General features: G+C 45.5%; 1 protein-coding gene across 1 annotated transcript in view; it reads left to right on the top strand.

Annotated features, from left to right (window-relative positions):
- ZC3HC1 (zinc finger C3HC-type containing 1) overlaps positions 1 to 12,896 on the top strand; it is a 34,561-nt gene extending 21,665 nt beyond the window's left edge. Inside the window, exons 5-10 of the mRNA XM_003261325.3 lie at positions 1,832 to 1,959; positions 4,853 to 5,007; positions 6,644 to 6,887; positions 7,425 to 7,637; positions 8,632 to 8,838; positions 12,463 to 12,896. Of these exons, the coding sequence (XP_003261373.2) occupies positions 1,832 to 1,959; positions 4,853 to 5,007; positions 6,644 to 6,887; positions 7,425 to 7,637; positions 8,632 to 8,838; positions 12,463 to 12,531 (1,016 nt within the window). The 3' untranslated portion in view covers positions 12,532 to 12,896. The remainder of the gene's footprint in view (positions 1 to 1,831; positions 1,960 to 4,852; positions 5,008 to 6,643; positions 6,888 to 7,424; positions 7,638 to 8,631; positions 8,839 to 12,462) is intronic.
- The last annotated feature ends 4,139 nt before the right edge of the window (positions 12,897 to 17,035 follow it).

Raw genomic sequence — 17,035 nt, 5'->3', positions numbered from 1 at the left:
AGATAGCTGGGTGAACAGCCAACAGTATCTGCTGTATCCCTGTTGTAAACTCTCATAATGGTCTGTCTTTACTGTTGTAATAACACTTATCACACTGTAATCACATTGCATGTCTGGCTTCCATATTAGATTATGAGTGACTTAAGGGTGTTGAATGTGTGTCTCATCTTTGTAGCCTGCGGGGCTGCCTTATAGTGCTGTTGAGCAACTAAATGTTAATTTGAGGCTGAGAGAAGACCAGTGAGTCGAGTGGCTTCCTACTTTTTAGACGATTGGGCTAGGATGACATGTTCTCTCTTCACTTTTCCTATGAAATCTCTTCCAAAATGTGTTTTCATTCTTTATTAAAGCTGATTCAGGGCTGGGCACGGTGACTCCCGCCTGTAATCTCAGCACTTTTGGAGGCCAAGGCGGGTGGATCACCTGAGGCCAAGAGTTCAAGATCAGCCTGGCCAACATGAGTAAACCCTGTCTTTATTAAAAATAGAAAAATTAGCCAGGCATGGTGGCAGGCACCTGTAATCCCAGCTACTCGGGAGGCTGAGGCAGGAGAATTGCTTGAACCTGGGAGGCGGAGGTTGCAGTGAGCCGAGATCGCACCATTGCACTCCAGCCTGGGCGACAGAGCAAAAACTCTGTCTCGGGGAAAAAAAAAAAAAAAAAAAAGCTGATTCAGTGTAGTTTCTACTTCATCCTAGGCCTACTAGACTGACCTCTTTAGGAAGTAGCTTAGCAAGGCCTTTCTGCACTCATCATTTGCCTTTGTACCAGTGTACCAAGTATGCAGTAGGTGAATTGGGTAATGCCAGAGATAATTATATTATAGTATATAATCAGTTTCCACACTGCTTAGATTTCAGGCAGATTCTTTCTTTTCCAACTTAGGTATTACCAGTAGAATTCCTAATTGTATACTTTATTTACTCTGGTACCCAGTTAAGCTTCACCTTATAATGCAAGCCTTCTTGTATCTCTTGTGTAGATTTTAGGAACATGCCATTTTTTTCGTTCTTAGCTCACGGTAAGTTATAACTTGGTAGTTATAAAATGATGGTTCTTTAAGCCTTTTCGCCTATTTAAGCATCCACCTCCGCTAACTCTGTTTTGTTTTCTCTTTCTTAAGGTAACAATTTCAAACATATATAGAAGTACACGGAATAGTGTAAATAATGAAACCCCATCACTCAACTTCAACAATGATCAACTCATGGCCGATCTTGTTTCTTCTATATTCCTAACACCTAACACCCTCCCCCTCTGCATTATTTTGAAGTTCAGTCCCACATATTATGCCATGTTATCTAAATATTTCAAAATATAAAAAATAGGGATTCTACTTTTTAAACATGGTCTCTCAGTAGTATCATTACAGCCCCATCAAAATGAAAAACAATAATTTCCTGACACCATCAAATAGTTCATCAATTTTACTACATTTCCTCAATCATTCAATACGTGTTTTTTATTTCTTTTATTTTATTATTATTTTTTTGAGACAGTCTCTCCCTGTTGCCCAGGCTGGAGCGCAGTGGCACGATCTTGGCCTCATTGCAACCTCTGCCTCCTGGGTTCAAGTGATTCTCCTGTCTCAGCCTCCCGAGTAGCTGGGATTACAGGCACGCGCCACCATGCCTGGCTAATTTTTTGTATTTTTAGTAGAGACGGGTTTCACCATGTTGGCCAGGTTGGTCTTGAACTCCTGACCTCAGGTGACCCGCCCACCTCGACCTTCCAAAGTGCTGGGATTACAGGCATGAGCCACCATGCCGGCCGTGTTTTTTATTTTTTATAGTTTACACCAATATAATCTTCCCGTTTACTTTTTCCACAGACCGATTTGGGATGTTGCCCCTGGATGAGCCTGCTATTCTTGTTAGTGAATTCCTAGATCGTTTTCAAAGCCTTTGTCACTTGGACCTCCAGCTTCCTTCCCTAAGGCCGGAGGATTTGAAAACTATGGTGAGTTTTTCCTGACTAGGCTGCAATGGCCTCCAGTTGTTGCCAGCATTTATACCTGAAGCATTTCTTTTAATGACAAGAAGATGCAATTGCTGTGAAGAGAACTGCTTGTCTGTCTCTCAGCTGACCTTTTCAGTCTCCACCAGGAAGGTGACAGTTGAGAGTTCCAGTTGAACGTTTAAGTATGTTTTTTTATTTATTTTTTTATTTTTATTTTTTATTTTTTTTTGAGATGGAGTCTTGCTGTCGCCCAGGTTGGAGTGCAGTGACGCAATCTCGGCTCACTGCAGGCTCCGCCCCCTGAGGTTCACGCCATTCTCCTGCCTCAGCCTCCTGAGTAGCTGGGACTACAGGCGCCTGCCACCTTGCCCGGCTAATTTTTTGTATTTTTAGTAGAGACAGGGTTTCACTGTGTTAGCCAGAATGGTATCGATCTTCTGACCTCGTGATCCACCCACCTCAGCCTCCCAAAGTGCTGGGATTACAGGCGTGAGCCACCACGCCCGGCTAGGTATGTTTTTTTAAATGGCATAGATTCAATTTAACATATATGTATATAAGCAGAGAGTTTATTTGGGCCAGGTTTTAGGGCTGTAACCTATAAGCATAGATTCAACTTTGCCCTGAATATATGCTTCCCATTAATTCAATTTTATCTTGATTTATTACTTAAATTATTATTATTATTATTTTGAGACCGAGTCCCTTTCTGTCGCCCAGGCTGGAGTGTAATGGTGTAATCTCGGCTCACTGCAACCTCTGCCTCCCGGGTCCACGCAATTCTCCTGCCTCTGCCTCCTGAGTAGCTAGGATTACAGGCATCTGCCACCACACCCGGCTAATTTTTGTATTTTTAGTAGAGACAGGGTTTCACCATATTGGTCAGGCTGTTCTCAAACTCCTGACCTCAGGTGATCCACCCGCCTCGGCCTCCCAAAGTGTTGGGATTACAGGCATGAGCCAGCACACCCAGCCTACTTAAACTGTATAACAGAAAATACTGAAATGTGACTGCATATGGTTTATTGCATATCTTTTTTTTTTTTTTTTTGAGACGGAGTCTCATTCTGTCGCCAGGCTGTAGTGCAGTGGCGATCTTGGCTCACTGCAACCTCCACCTCCCGGGTTCAAGCGATTCTCCTGCCTCAGCCTCCCAAGTAGCTGGGATTACAGGTGCGTGCGACCACGCCCAGCTAATTTTTTGTATTTTTAATCGAGACGGGGTTTCACCGTGTTAGCCAGGATGGTCTCGATCTCCTGACCTCGTGATCCGCCAGCCTCAGCCTCCCAAAGTGCTGGGATTACAGGCGTGAGCCACCACGCCCGGCCATCATTTTTCAAAGAAAGTAACAAACTCCTTTCTCCTTGTGAGTAGAAACGTTTAAATGCTCTAGTCAGCCCGGGCACAGTGGCTCATGCCTGTAATCCTAGCACTTTGGGAGGCTGAGGTGGGCAGATCACATGAGGTCAGGAGTTCGAGACCAGCCTGGCCAACATGGTGAAACCCCGTCTCTATTAAAAATACAAAAAATTAGCTGGGCGTGGTGGTTTGTGCCTATAGTCCCAGCTACCCTGGAGGCTGAGGCAGGAGAATACTTGAACCCGGGAGACAGAGGTTGCAGTGAGCCAAGATCGCACCATTGCACTGCAGCCTGGGCAACAAGAGCGAAACTCCGTCTCAGAAATAAAATAAAATAAATGCTGTAGTCAATCTGTACTTTGAAACTGAATATTTACTGTTCCATTTAATCACCCTGTGGGTACTCCATGAAGACAAGCTTTACTGTAGGAAATAGTAGCCTCTTCAAATTAAGAGAGTGGTATGGGTTTTAGCATCAAACTGTTAACCTCCCAAACTCCCCTCCAAGTACTAACCAGGCCTGACCCTGCTTAGCTTCCGAGATCAGATGAGATTGGATGCGTTCAGGGTGGTATGGCCATAGACTGAAACTATTAACCTCTGATGCTTATTATGAATATAACCCTGTCCCTAGCCAAGGCAATTTTTTTTCCACCTGGTCATGGTTCCTTATTTTTCTTAGAACAAAAATAAAGTCTAACAAGCTTTGTTTTTCTGTCAAAAAGTAAATTTAGAGCCTGGGGCACTTTGATGCACGCCTGTAGTCCCAGCTACTCAGGAGGCTGAGGTGGGAGGATTGCTTGAGCTCAGGAGTTCAAGACCAGCATGGCCAACATAGTGAGACCCCATCTCTAAAATTTTTTTTGTTTAATTTTTTTTTTTTTTGAGACGGAGTCTTGCTCATTCGCCCAGGCTGGAGTGCAGTGGCGCAATCTCGGCTCACTGCAAGCTCCACCTCCCAGGTTCACGCCATTCTCCTGCCTCAGCCTCCAGGGTAGCTGGGACTACAGGCACCCGCCACCACGCCTGGCCAATTTTTTGTATTTTGAGTAGAGACGGGGTTTCACTATGTTAGCCAGGATGGTCTCGATCTCCTGACCTCGTGATCCCCCTGCCTTGGCCTCCCAAAGTGCTGGGATTACAGGCGTGAGCCACCATGCCCAGCCTCTTTAATGTTTATAGCGTCAGGCTAAGACATAAGCAGTAATTTGTTTTCACTATTTGGGTTTGAAGTTTGCAGGTTTCAGGGAAAATCTGCAGCTGGTAAATTGAAAACAATTTAGTGCTAACAAGAGTTTTGGCAGTTCCAGGGAGACTCCATCTTTCTCAGTCAGCAGATTCAGGGCAATTCAGAAAGCTTCTGTGTGATACTATAGCCCTGTCCTGGAAGTATTTGTTCTCTGTGAAGAGAACTATCTTCATGTTTGTAATTTCCTTCCTGATTTTTGGCTTGTACCATCTAGGTATGCTATAATGTGTAATTTTTCTTTTTATGGTGGTTGAAATGAAGTTTTTTATGTGGCTCCCTTGTAGTGCTTGACAGAAGACAAGATCAGTCTTCTCCTACACCTGCTTGAAGATGAACTTGATCACCGAACTGATGAGAGAAAAACTACAACCAAATTAGGCTCAGACATCCAAGTCCACATCACTGCCTGTATTCTCTCTGTGTGTGGCTGGGCGTGTAGGTGAGTCAGCGAATTTTGCCCGGAGACATGAACCATGACAACAGCATTACACCCATATATATCAGTCACTAATCGTATTTAGAAATCACATGGTGTTTCCCGTGAGAAAAAGAGACAAAGAAAAACTGGGTGGGGGATGGTGCGAGGAGAATGGATAATAAGAATTAGTAACAAAACCAGAATTGGAATTCAGGAATTCTTGGTGTTCACAACTGAACTTTGTTTCTTGTACTGTTGCTTCTCAACTGGGAATTTGTGTTTTTTTGTTTTTTTTTTTTGAGACAGAGTCTCATTCTGTCGCCCAGGCTGGAGTGCAGTGGCACGATCTCAGCTCACTGCAAGCTCCACCTCCCAGGTTCATGCCATTCTCCTGTCTCAGCCTCCCAAGTAGCTGGGACTACAGGCACCTGCCACACGCCCAGCTAATTTTTTGTATTTTTAGTAGAGACGGGGTTTCACCGTGTTAGCCAGGATGGTCTCGATCTCCTGACCTCGTGATCCGCCCACCTCGGCCTCCCAAAGTGCTGGGATTACAGGCGTGAGCCACCGCACCCGGCTGAATTTGTGTTCTATAAACAGTGAACCTCCTTTCTAAAAATGGAAAGAAAATAAGCTCTTTTCTATTTTTAAGAAGGAAAAATAGGAAGTTCTTTTCTATTTTTAGAAAGGAAGAAAAATCCGCTTAATTGATAAAAACTACCATAGGAAACACCAGCTGGAGTCTTCTAGGCCCCCATGTTGCTATTTCCATTCCAGCTGCTCAATTTGGCATAGACTCCCACTATCCTTAATCTACCAAAGAGAGCATATTTAAAATAAATCAAGATTGGTTCTGACAGTAAATAAATCTTGATTTATTTTAAATATGCTCTCTTTGGTAGATTAAGGAATGTTTTTTGTTTAAAGGGAAAAGACTTTAAGAGGGACAAGAGAGGGCGGGTACGGTGGCTTACACCTGTAATCCCAGCACTTTGGGAGGCCAAGGCGGGTGGATCACCTGAGGTCAGGAATTCGAGACCAGCCTGGCCAACATGGTGAAACCCCATCTCTACTAAAAATACAAAAATTAGCCGGGCATGGCGGCGGGTGCCTGTAATCCCAGCTACTCAGGAGGCTGAGGCAGGAGAATACTTGAACCCGGGAGGCAGAGGTTGCAGTGAGCCGAGATCGCACCATTGCACTCCAGCCTAGGCAACAAGAGCTAAACTCTGTCTCAAAAAAAAAAAGAGGGACAGGAGAAACCTTTTTGTTGTTGTTGTTGTTGGTGGTGGTCAGGCTGGTCTCGAACTCCTGACCTCAGGTGATCCACCCACCTTGGCCTCCCAAAGTGCTGGGATTACAGGCATGAGCCATCTCACCCGGCTGAGAAACTTTTAAAACATGCCTGCAAAACAGTCTTACCATAGAGAGCACACTAAGAATCCAAGGTCTTTCTGTGGGAAATATGTGAAAGATGATGAAGTATGAAGCTGGGTCCTGAGATTGGAGCACAGAGGCTCTGATAGGACATGGTTCCCCATCCACTGGACTGTTCTAGAAATTGGATGAGATAAAGCATACTCACGAGTCATTACACTTAGTCATTTGGAAATGTTACACTTTGAGAAAACTCTCTTTCTTCTTCATTCCTATCTAGTTCCTCTTTGGAACCCATGCAGCTCTCCCTGATAACATGTTCGCAGTGTATGAGGAAGGTGGGGCTCTGGGGCTTCCAGCAGATTGAATCGTCCATGACTGACCTGGATGCATCCTTTGGCCTGACCAGCTCCACCATCCCAGGCCTTGAGGGGCGACCAGAGCGCTTACCTCTGGTGCCTGAATCTCCTCGGAGGATGATGACCCGGAGCCAGGATGCCACTTTCTCCCCAGGCTCAGAGCAGGTATGCACTTGGCTTGTTTGGGGTGGACTTTTAAATAACATTCTTGGCTAAAGTGTTGTTGCTAGAAAGTTGGCAATTAATTTAGGTGGATAGGCTTCACTTCCCACTACATTGATTACAATACTACATAGTGTTTCTGTTCACTAATGGAGAAGCTAAATTCAGCCAGACCCGGTGGGTCACGCCTATGATCCCAGCACTTTGGGAGACTGAGGCAGGCAGATCACTTGAGGTCAGGAGTTTGAGACCAGCCTGGCCAACATGGTGAAACCCCATCTCTACCAAAAATGCAAAAATTAGACGGGCGTGGTGGCGGGCACCTGTAATCCCAGCTACTTGGGAGGCTGAGGCAGGAGAATCACTTGAACTTGGGAGGCAGAGGTTGCAGTGAGCCAAGATCGCCTCACTGCTCTCCAGCCTTGGCAACAAAGCGAGACTCTGTCTCAAAAAAAAAGAAAACAGATTAAAGAAAGAAGTATTTCTGACCATAATCATTAATATCATTGGTGTACTTCCATTATCTCCCCTTTCCTTCAGGCTGAAAAGAGCCCTGGTCCCATTGTCTCTCGAACTCGGAGCTGGGACTCTTCCAGTCCTGTTGACCGTTCTGAGCCAGAGGCTGCTAGCCCCACCACCAGAACTCGCCCAGTGACCCGAAGCATGGGAACAGGAGACACTCCTGGCCCGGAGGTACCATCTAGCCCTCTGCGGAAAGCCAAGCGAGCTCGCCTCTGCTCCTCCAGCAGTTCGGTGAGTCCACCTCGCATGTAGCAGTGGCTGAGCATAAACAGCATATTGGGCCCTCCCTGGGCAGCATGGAGAAGCAGGCATGAGCCCTGCCATGGTCCAGTGCAAAAAGTAGACCATGTGAATAAGTTTAAAGTTGGGTGACCAAAGGGAAAAAATGTCAGTCATGTTTTTTGCTCCTTTTTGTTCCTTTGGGGTGGATTCTGGAGAAATAATAGATATTTCAAGCAAATGGAACAGCAGTGTGATACAGGGACAAACCTGATACGGCAGTGGTCCCCAACCTTTTTGGCACCAGGGACCGTTTTCATGGAAGACCATTTTTCCACAGACCACAGTTGGGAGGATGGTTTCGGGATGATACAAGCACATTACATGTATTACATGTATTGTGTACTTTATTTCTATTATTATTATATTGTAATATATAATTAAATAATTGTACAACTCACCATAATATAGAATCAGTGGGAACCCGCAGCTTGTTTTCCTGCAACTAGATGATCTCTTCTGGGGGTGACGGGAAACAGTGACAGATCATTAGGTGTCAGACTCTCATAAGGAGCCCGAAGTCTAGATCCCTCACATGTGCAGTTCACAGTAGGGTTCCTGCTCCTATGAGAATCTAATGCCACTGCTGATCTGACAGGAGGCAGAGCTCAGGCAGTGATGCAAACAATGGGGAGCGGCTATAAATTCAGATGAAGCTTTGCTTGCCTGCCTGCTGCTCACCTCCTGCTGTGCGACCTGGTACCCATCCATGGCCTGGGGGTTGGGTATCCCTTATCCCTTGTGATAAGGTATAGTTTGTTTAACACAAAAGGAGTGAAAAAATAAAGAAAATGAGAGGAAAATGTGTAGGCAAAGTTTGAAGGAGAGCATAAACACTCGGAGTATGGGTAGTTGTGAGATTCTGGACTTGATAACTAACAGCAGTGCCTCCCTGAACTTACATAGCATCTACCCATGAATGCTATTTCTTTTTCTCCTCCCTCAGGACACATCTTCCCGAAGCTTCTTTGATCCCACCTCTCAGCATAGAGACTGGTGCCCTTGGGTGAATATCACACTTGGCAAAGAAAGCAGGGAGAATGGTGGAACTGAACCAGATGGCAGCGCCCCAGCAGAGCCAGGCTGGAAAGCAGTGCTGACCATCCTCTTGGCCCACAAACAGTCTAGCCAGCCAGCTGAAACAGACTCCGTGGTGAGATAAGCCACTGCCTTGTGTGTGGGTAGCACTTGCTGTTTATGGGAGGAGGAGCAGAGGCTGGGCCTATAATTAGCACCCCGCCTGCCTTCAGCTTTCATACATCAAGTTATTTGGGTTTTTTTGTTTGTTTGTTTGTTTTTTGAGATGGAGTCTCGTTCTTGTTGCCCAGGCTGGAGTCCAATGGCGCGATCTCAGCTCTCTGCAACCTCTGCCTCCTGGGTTCAAGCAATTCTCCTGCCTTAGCTTCCCAAGTAGCTGGGATTACAGGCGCCCACCACCACACCCGGCTAATTTTGTATTTTTAATAGATGGGGTTTCACCATGTTGGCCAGGCTGGTCTCAAACTCCTGACCTCAGGTAATCTACCTGCCTCAGCCTCCCAAAATGCTGGGATTACAGGCATGAGCCACCATGCCCGGCTTATACATCAAGTTAGACTCATTCTGCTTTCATCCTAGGGATTAGGCATAGAACCAGTTCGTCTTTCTGCAGTTTAGCATATGGCATTCCATCAAGTTCTGATAAATTCTTTTGTTCTCCTAAATAAAATGACTCCAAGTAGAAAAGGAGTATGGAAACAGAAATAGATGAACAGGCAGCTGCTCCGGCCTCATGTTGCAGACAGCTGCTTTTTCTTTCAGTTGCTGTCACTTGCACTTGGAGCCTGGCCAGTTAACTTAACTGTTTGGAGCACTAGGCTCTAACACCAAGATGATGGTTTCATTCCACACGCTGGGCACATTACTTTACTCTGTTCCACAGCCCAGACTGTGACTCTGCTAGCCATTGCAGCCATGACTGCTGTGGGTTTCAAATTTGGGTGACAACTGAGAAGAAAAGTCAAGTGTTTGCTCTGTGTAAAGATTGGAAGTGATAGGCTGGGTAATACGGAATCATGAAAACTGGGTTCTCTCCTTGGCTGGCTCACTCCCAAATTTTCCTTGTAGCTGGTAACAATTTCTGACCATAGTCTATAACTTTCAAGGACAAAGTAAAATAATACTTGTCAGCAGATATTTACGAGCAGCACTCCTAGATTCATGGTTTTCTAGGGTTACAGGATTCCACTGGAGGGAACTATAGTAATGCTGAAAGTCCAAAATTGCATGGCCGGGTGCGGTGGCTCACGCCTGTAATCCTAACACTTTGGGAGGCCAAGGCGAATGGATCACCTGAGGTCAAGAGTTTGAGACAACCTGACCAACATGGTGAAACCTTGTCTCTACTAAAAATACAAAAAAAAAAAAAAAAAAAAAATAGCCAGGTGTGGTGGCAGGTGCCTGTAATCCCAGCTACTTGGGAGGCTGAGGCTGAGGCTGGAGAATCGCTTGAACCCAGGAGGCGGAGGTTGCAGTGAGCCAAGATCGTGCCATTGCACTCCAGCCTGGGCTTCAGAGAGAGACTCTGTCTCAAAAAAAATAAAAATAAAAATAAATGTATATTAGTACCCTTAGTAAATATGCAGGTGAAGGTTTTCCAAGTTTTCACAGAAAAAAAAAATCTGCATTTCTCTGCCTAGATATTCAGGAACTAGTATATTGGCAGTTTTCAATAAGACTCCTCTCTGTCACTGCCATACGAAAAAGAAAGCCCATGGGGTTTTGTTTTTGTTTTGTAGTAGGAAAAGTTGGCCTCATAATTGGCCCTGGATTCCAGGACTTTTTTTTCTTTGGTAGTGTGTCTTTTAACCTTCTGACAGCTGCTGTGACGAAGCTAGAAAGCTTAATGAGACTGTGTAGTAAAGGATCCTGATATTCGAAAAAAAAAAAAAAGTATATACCGAGGCCAGGCACAGTGGCTTATGCCTGTGATCCCAGCACTTTGGGACGCTGAGGCAGGGGAATCACCTGAGGTCAGGAGTTCAAGACCAGCCTGGCCAACATGGCAAAAACCCATCTCTACTGAAAATACAAAAATTAGCCAGGACTGTTGGCATGCACCTGTAATCCCAGCTACTCCAGAGGCTGAGGCAGGAGAATTGGGAGGTGGAGGTTGCAGTGAGCTGAGATCACACTACTACACTCCAGCGTGGGCAACAGAGTGAGACTCCCTTTCAAAAAAAAAAAAAAAAAGAAAAAAGTGTATACTATTTTTTCAACTCATGTTTCTTTCAACTTTGTCACTCTATTAACTAAATTTCCCTCAGTCATTAGTAAGAATTCAAACTTTTTCCTCCTGGAACTTATTGAAACATCCTTAAAGAGGATAGATTTTTAAAAAACTGTGAAAGTGGACCGGGCGTGGTGGCTCACGCCTGTAATCCCAGCACTTTGGGAGGCCGAGGCAGGCAGATCATGAAGTCAGGAGATGAGACCATCCTGGCACGTGAAACTCCATCTCTACTAAAAATACAAAAATTAGCCGGGCGTGGTGGCACATGCCTGTAATCCCAGCTACTCAGGAGGCTGAGGCAGGAGAATCGCTTGAACCAGGGAGTCAAGAGGTTGCAGTGAGCCGAGATTGCGCCACAGCATTCCAGCCTGGCGACAGAGCGAGACTCTGTCTCAAAAAAAAAAAAACCAAAAAAAAAACCTGTGAAAGCGTCATATGAGAAACTGGAGGTAACTGTGGATCATCTTGCTAGACATTCTTTGTACTCTCACTGAGACCATTTCTGCGTAGAATATTTGCTCTTTATTGTGACTCTGAAAGGCAGACAGAACCAAGTGTTCTGATTCACCAAGAGCTTTTGTCTCCTAATGAATTACTTTGTCTCCCTTTACCACCATTTCTCAGAATCTCAGAGTACTTCACTGGCATGATCAGATGGCAGTGAGATTCTTCCTATTATTAGCACTGCCGGCTAGAACATAAAAGCGGTGAAGACCAAGGCCAGAGCTTAAACTTATAGGGGTCATTCAACTCTGTTTTTATTAGCTGGCCTTGGTTTATACTGTTAACCTCAGCTAGGCATCACATAAGTATAAGTACTTATTCACGAGAAATAATGAACTAGGGCCAATTCAGCATCATGAATGAAAAACCAGTGCAGGCCGGGCGCAGTGGCTCACACCTGTAATCCCAGCACTTTAGGAGGCCGAGGCAGGTGGATCACAAGGTCAGGAGATCGAGACCATCCTGGCTAACACAGTGAGACCCCGTCTCTACTAAAAATACAAAAAATTAGCCGGGCGTGGTGGTGGGCACCTGTAGTCCCAGCTACTGGGAAGGTTGAGGCAGGAGAATGGCGTGAACCTAGGAGGCAGAGCTTGCAGTGAGCCGAGATTGCGCCACTGCACTGTATCCTGGGCGACAGAGCGAGACTCCGTCTCAAAAAAAAAAAAAAAAAAAAAAAAGAAAAACCAATGCAAAACATAGGCTGCACTAATGGCAAGTCAGAAGTGTCATCCTCAAGTACAAAGATGAGGACAGATACAGATGCCTGAAGGCAGGATACAAGCCATGTCTTAGAGGCTCAGAGTGTGTTAACAGGAGTCTGACAGTAGAACATCGGCCCCTTGATCTTTAGTCTGACTTTAGGTATACATTATGTATAGCACACTACAAAATGAATTTTTACTTAGTCCTAGACATATCCAGATCATTGTGGGACAAATCATCTATCCTTTGTCCCTATAAAAGAACGTAATCACTAATAATAAGCTTTTCTACCTACAGAGTCTCTCTGAGAAATCAAGGAAAGTATTCCGAATATTTCGGCAGTGGGAATCTCTGTGCTCATGCTGAAGATATTACAGCGCCTTCCTGGAGATAACTGGAATGAGAGTGACTTTTTGAAAAATTAAGGCTGAGTTCCTTTTGGTCAGCTGACGCTAAGTTTTTCCTGTTCTGGGTTAATCATAAGGAGCCCCCTGCCGTAGCAAAGGCAGTGAGTGTCAACTATCTGCATCTGGCTGAGGGAGATCCGTTTCCTTTCAGGGATGTGGACAGGGTAAGGGCAGCAAGCATGGTTCTGTTAAAGGAGTGCGGGGTTGGAAGACTAAGGACCTGACCACCCATTTCAGCATCTTCAGTGTGGAGCAGTGTTCTGAGGACTCTTCTGTCCCAGGACTGTGACAGTGTGTATTAATAAAATATTTGCTAAGATTCTCGTTGGAGAACCATTTTCCCCCTTGCCTTGTGAGCCGGAGAAAACTTCAGTGGAACATTCAACTTTTGATTTTCAGATTGGCTGCAAAGCCTAAAATTTGTGATTCCAGTCAAGGAGGTATAATCTTTCCTAAACCAAAAGCAAGATGATTTTCATTATGCCACCAGGAAATTTCCTGGTGTGTTATAGAGAATCGTAAACTGATAATTTTCTCCTTGCTTTGATAATAACAGAATAAAACAATGTAATGGGGAGGAAGGCACTTCAGAAGAGACCCCTCTCCATGTGCCATTGAATGCATGACTCCCCCAGTTGGGCTTCCCCAAGACTCGTTGCTTTTGGGGCATCATCAGTTTTTGTGGTAGAGAAGGTTGACCCTGAACTGCCCACTGATAAAGTAACCATGACCTAGCAAAGGCTAGAAAGTGATTATTCTCAGGCTGGGCACGGTGGCTCACACTTGTAATCCCAGCACTTTGGGAGGCCGAGGCGGGCGGATCACGAGGTCAGGAGATCGAGACCACGGTGAAACCCCGTCTCTACTAAAAAGACAAAAAATTAGCCGGGTGTGGTGCCGGGCGCGGTGCCGGGCGCCTGTAGTCCCAGCTACTCAGAGAGGCTGAGGCAGGAGAATGGCGTGAACCTGGGAGGCGGAGCTTGCAGTGAGCCGAGATGGCGCCACTGCACTCCAGCCTGGGCGACAGAGCGAGACTTCGTCTCAAAAAAAAAAAGAAAGTGATTATTCTCTGATATGCCATGTTTTTAGTCACTGAGATTGTTTTGTTTTATACTTTTGTGCTGAAGTATTTTAAAGAAAATAACAGACATAATATTTTATTCATAGTTTAATCTCTAAAAAAATAGAACCTAGGCCAGGTGCGGTAGCTCACACCTGTAATCCTAGCACTTTGGGAGGCCAAGGTGGGTGGATCACTTGAGGTCAAGAGTTCAAGACCAACCTGGCCAACATGATGAAACCCTATCTCTACTAAAAATACAAAAATTAGCCGGGCATGGTGATGGGTGCCCGGAGTCCCAGCTACTGGAGAGGCTGAGACAGGAGAATCGTTTGAATCTAGGAGGTGGAAGCTACAGCGAGCTGAGATCGTCTGCTGCACTGCAGCCTGGGTGACAGAGCGAGACTCTGTCTCATTTTATATATATATAAATATATATTTATTTATTTATTTATTTATATATATATATAACTTTTCTCCTACATATTATGCTCAACAAAAATTAATAATCTGACCGGGCATGGTGGCTCACGCCTGTAATCCCAGCACTTTGGGAGGCCAAGGTGGGCGGTCACCTGAGGTCAGGAGTTCAAGATCAGCCTGGCCAACATGGTGAAACCCTGTCTCTACTAAAAATACAAAAATTAGCCAGGTGTGGCGGCGTGCACCTGTAATCCCAGCTACTCTGGAGGCAGAGGCAGGAGAATCGCTGGAACCCGGGGGCGGAGGCTGCAGTGAGTCAAGATTGCCACCATTGCACTCCAGCCTTGGCGTCAGAGCGAGAGTCCGGGTCAAAAAATAAAAATAAAATGTCCAGGCGCAGTGGCTCACGCCTGTAATCCCAGCACTTTGGGAGGCCGAGGTGGGAGGATCACGAGGTCAGGAGATCGAGACCATCCTGGCTAACACAGTGAGACCCCATCTCTATTAAAAATACAAAGAATTAGCTGGGCATGGTGGCGGGTGCCTGTAGTCCCAGCTACTCGGGAGGCTGAGGCAGGAGAATGGCGTGAACCCGGGAGGTGGAGCCTACAGTGAGCTGAGATCGGCCACTGCACTCCAGCCTGGGCAACAGAGCGAGACTCCATCTCAAAAAATAATAATAAATAATAAAAAAATAAAATCATAAATGGAAGCAGAGGCCAGGCATGATGCCTCATGCCTATAATCCCAACACTTTGGGAGGCTGAGGCAGGAGGATCACTCGAGTCTAGTTCAAGACCAGCCTGGGCAACAAGGAGAAACCCTGTCTTACGAAAAATAGAAAAAAATTAGTGAGGTATGGTGGCTTTTGCCTGTAGTCTCAGCTACTCAGGAGGCTGAGCTGGAGGATCTCTTTTTTTTTTTTTTTTTGAGATGGAGTCTCGCTCTGTCGCCCAGGCTGGAGTGCAGTGGCGCAATCTCAGCTCACTGCAAGCTCCGCTCCCGGGTTCACGCCATTCTCCTGCCTCAGCCTCTCCGAGTGCTGGGATTACAGGCGCCCGCCACCAGCCCGGCTAATTTTTTGTATTTTTAGTAGAGACGGGGTTTCACTGTGGTCTCGATCTGCTGACCTCGTGATCCGCCCCCGTCGGCCTCCCAAATTGCTGGGATTACAAGCGTGAGCCACCGCGCCCGGCACTAGGAGGATCTCTTGAGCCCAGAAAGGCAGACTGCAGTGAGCTGAGATCACACCGCTGCACTCACTCTAGCCTGGGCAACAGAGTGAGACCCTGTCTCAAAAATAAATACGTAAATAAAAATAAATTGAAGCAGATTGAGATAGACTTTGTGTAATTCAAGAAACACTCTCTTTCATGTGTGAGGCACTGTGCTAGCCCTTATAGATGAATGACTACCTAGTTTCTACCTCTAAGAAGTATATAGGCCAGGCCAGAAGACACACTGGTACATAAATGTTGCACAGGACAAACTGCTAAATGCTCTAGTCTAGGAGAAGTATAAAAAAGGAAGAAGTTAATGGTCATGTATCATTGGGAAGAACTTTGAGGAAGGTGTAGATTTGAGCTGGTCCTTGGAGATGAGTGGGAGATGTAGGCTCCATGAGAACAGGGACTTTGTCCTGGTTTTAATCTCAACACTCAAAACAGTGCCTGACACGTGATAGACCCTCGGTTAAAAATATGTACACCCAAGACTGAGGGAGCATTGTAAGCAAATGAGCAGCATGTAGGATATGTTCCAGGAAGAGCAGATATTCTGCTGTGGCTAGAACTCTGTGTTGAGTAGAAAAGGAAGAAAAAGAAAATGGAAGTTGGGCCAGATTAGAGTCCTGTATGTTATACTAAGGAGTCTGGACTTGGTTCTATAGGGAAAGAGAAACTCTTAAAGAATATTTGGGCCCGGGCATGGTGGCTCATGCCTGTAATCCCAGCAATTTGGGAGGCCAAGGCGGGCGGATCACTTGAGGTCAGGAGTTTGAGACCAGTCTGGCCAACATGATGAAAGCCTGTCTCTACTAAAAATACAAAAGTTAGCTGGGTGTGGTGGCGCATGCCTATAATCCCAGCTACTCGGGAGGCTGAGGCAGGAGAATCACTTGAACCCGGGAGATGAAGGTTGTAGTGAGCTGAGGTCACGCCACTGCACTCTAGCTTGGGTGACAGAGCAAGACTCTGTCTCAAAAAAAAAAAAAAAAGACATTTGTGCTTAGGAAGATAATTCCGGTGTCTCTGAATAGCCTGCCTTGGGGAAGACAAGAAGGATTTAAGGGAAGTGTGAGGGCAGTGACCATGGCAGTTGCAATGGGGCATAATTTGATAGAAATCTCAGCAATGACTTCATGATTGGTTTTGGGCATGAGGAAGAGGGGAAGAATTAAAGATGACCTTGAGGTTGAGGCCTAACCAAGATAGAGAACCCCTCAGGTGTTAATGGATGATAATAGTTTTTTACTTTTACTCACTTTTTAATGAGTTCAGTTAAATATGAAAATGTCTGTCTAGAAATGGAGTTCAGGAGAGGAGGATTCAGTATGTTGAAGAAATCAAAGATCATTGTTTCAAATGCTTAAAATCAGCTGGGAGTGGTGGCACACACCTGTAGTTCCAGCTGTTTGGGAGGATTGCTTGAGCCCAGGAGTCCAAGACTAGCCTAGGTGACACAGAGGACCCTGTCTTTAAAAAAAAAAAAAAAAAAGCTTAGGATCTATAGAGCCATGTAGAGTGAAGCTGTCAACCTTGTTGTCTTCTCACAAGAGATCTTAATGCCATCCTCTTTAACAGCATGAGTTCAAGTCTACATGTCAGTGTTTCTGGAGAATACGCTACTGAGCTGGAGTGAGTATGCTTTCAAACACACTCATTCCAGCTTAGTAGCATAATGGGGTGTTCTCAGATGGGACTGAGCCCATGAGCTTCCTTTCCCAAAGCATCTGTTCTCTTCCACACCCCAGGACATCCTT

This window comes from Nomascus leucogenys, chromosome 13, assembly GCF_006542625.1.
Source record: "Nomascus leucogenys isolate Asia chromosome 13, Asia_NLE_v1, whole genome shotgun sequence".
Lineage (NCBI taxonomy): Eukaryota > Metazoa > Chordata > Mammalia > Primates > Hylobatidae > Nomascus > Nomascus leucogenys.
This window is presented reverse-complemented; position numbering and strand designations above follow the sequence as displayed.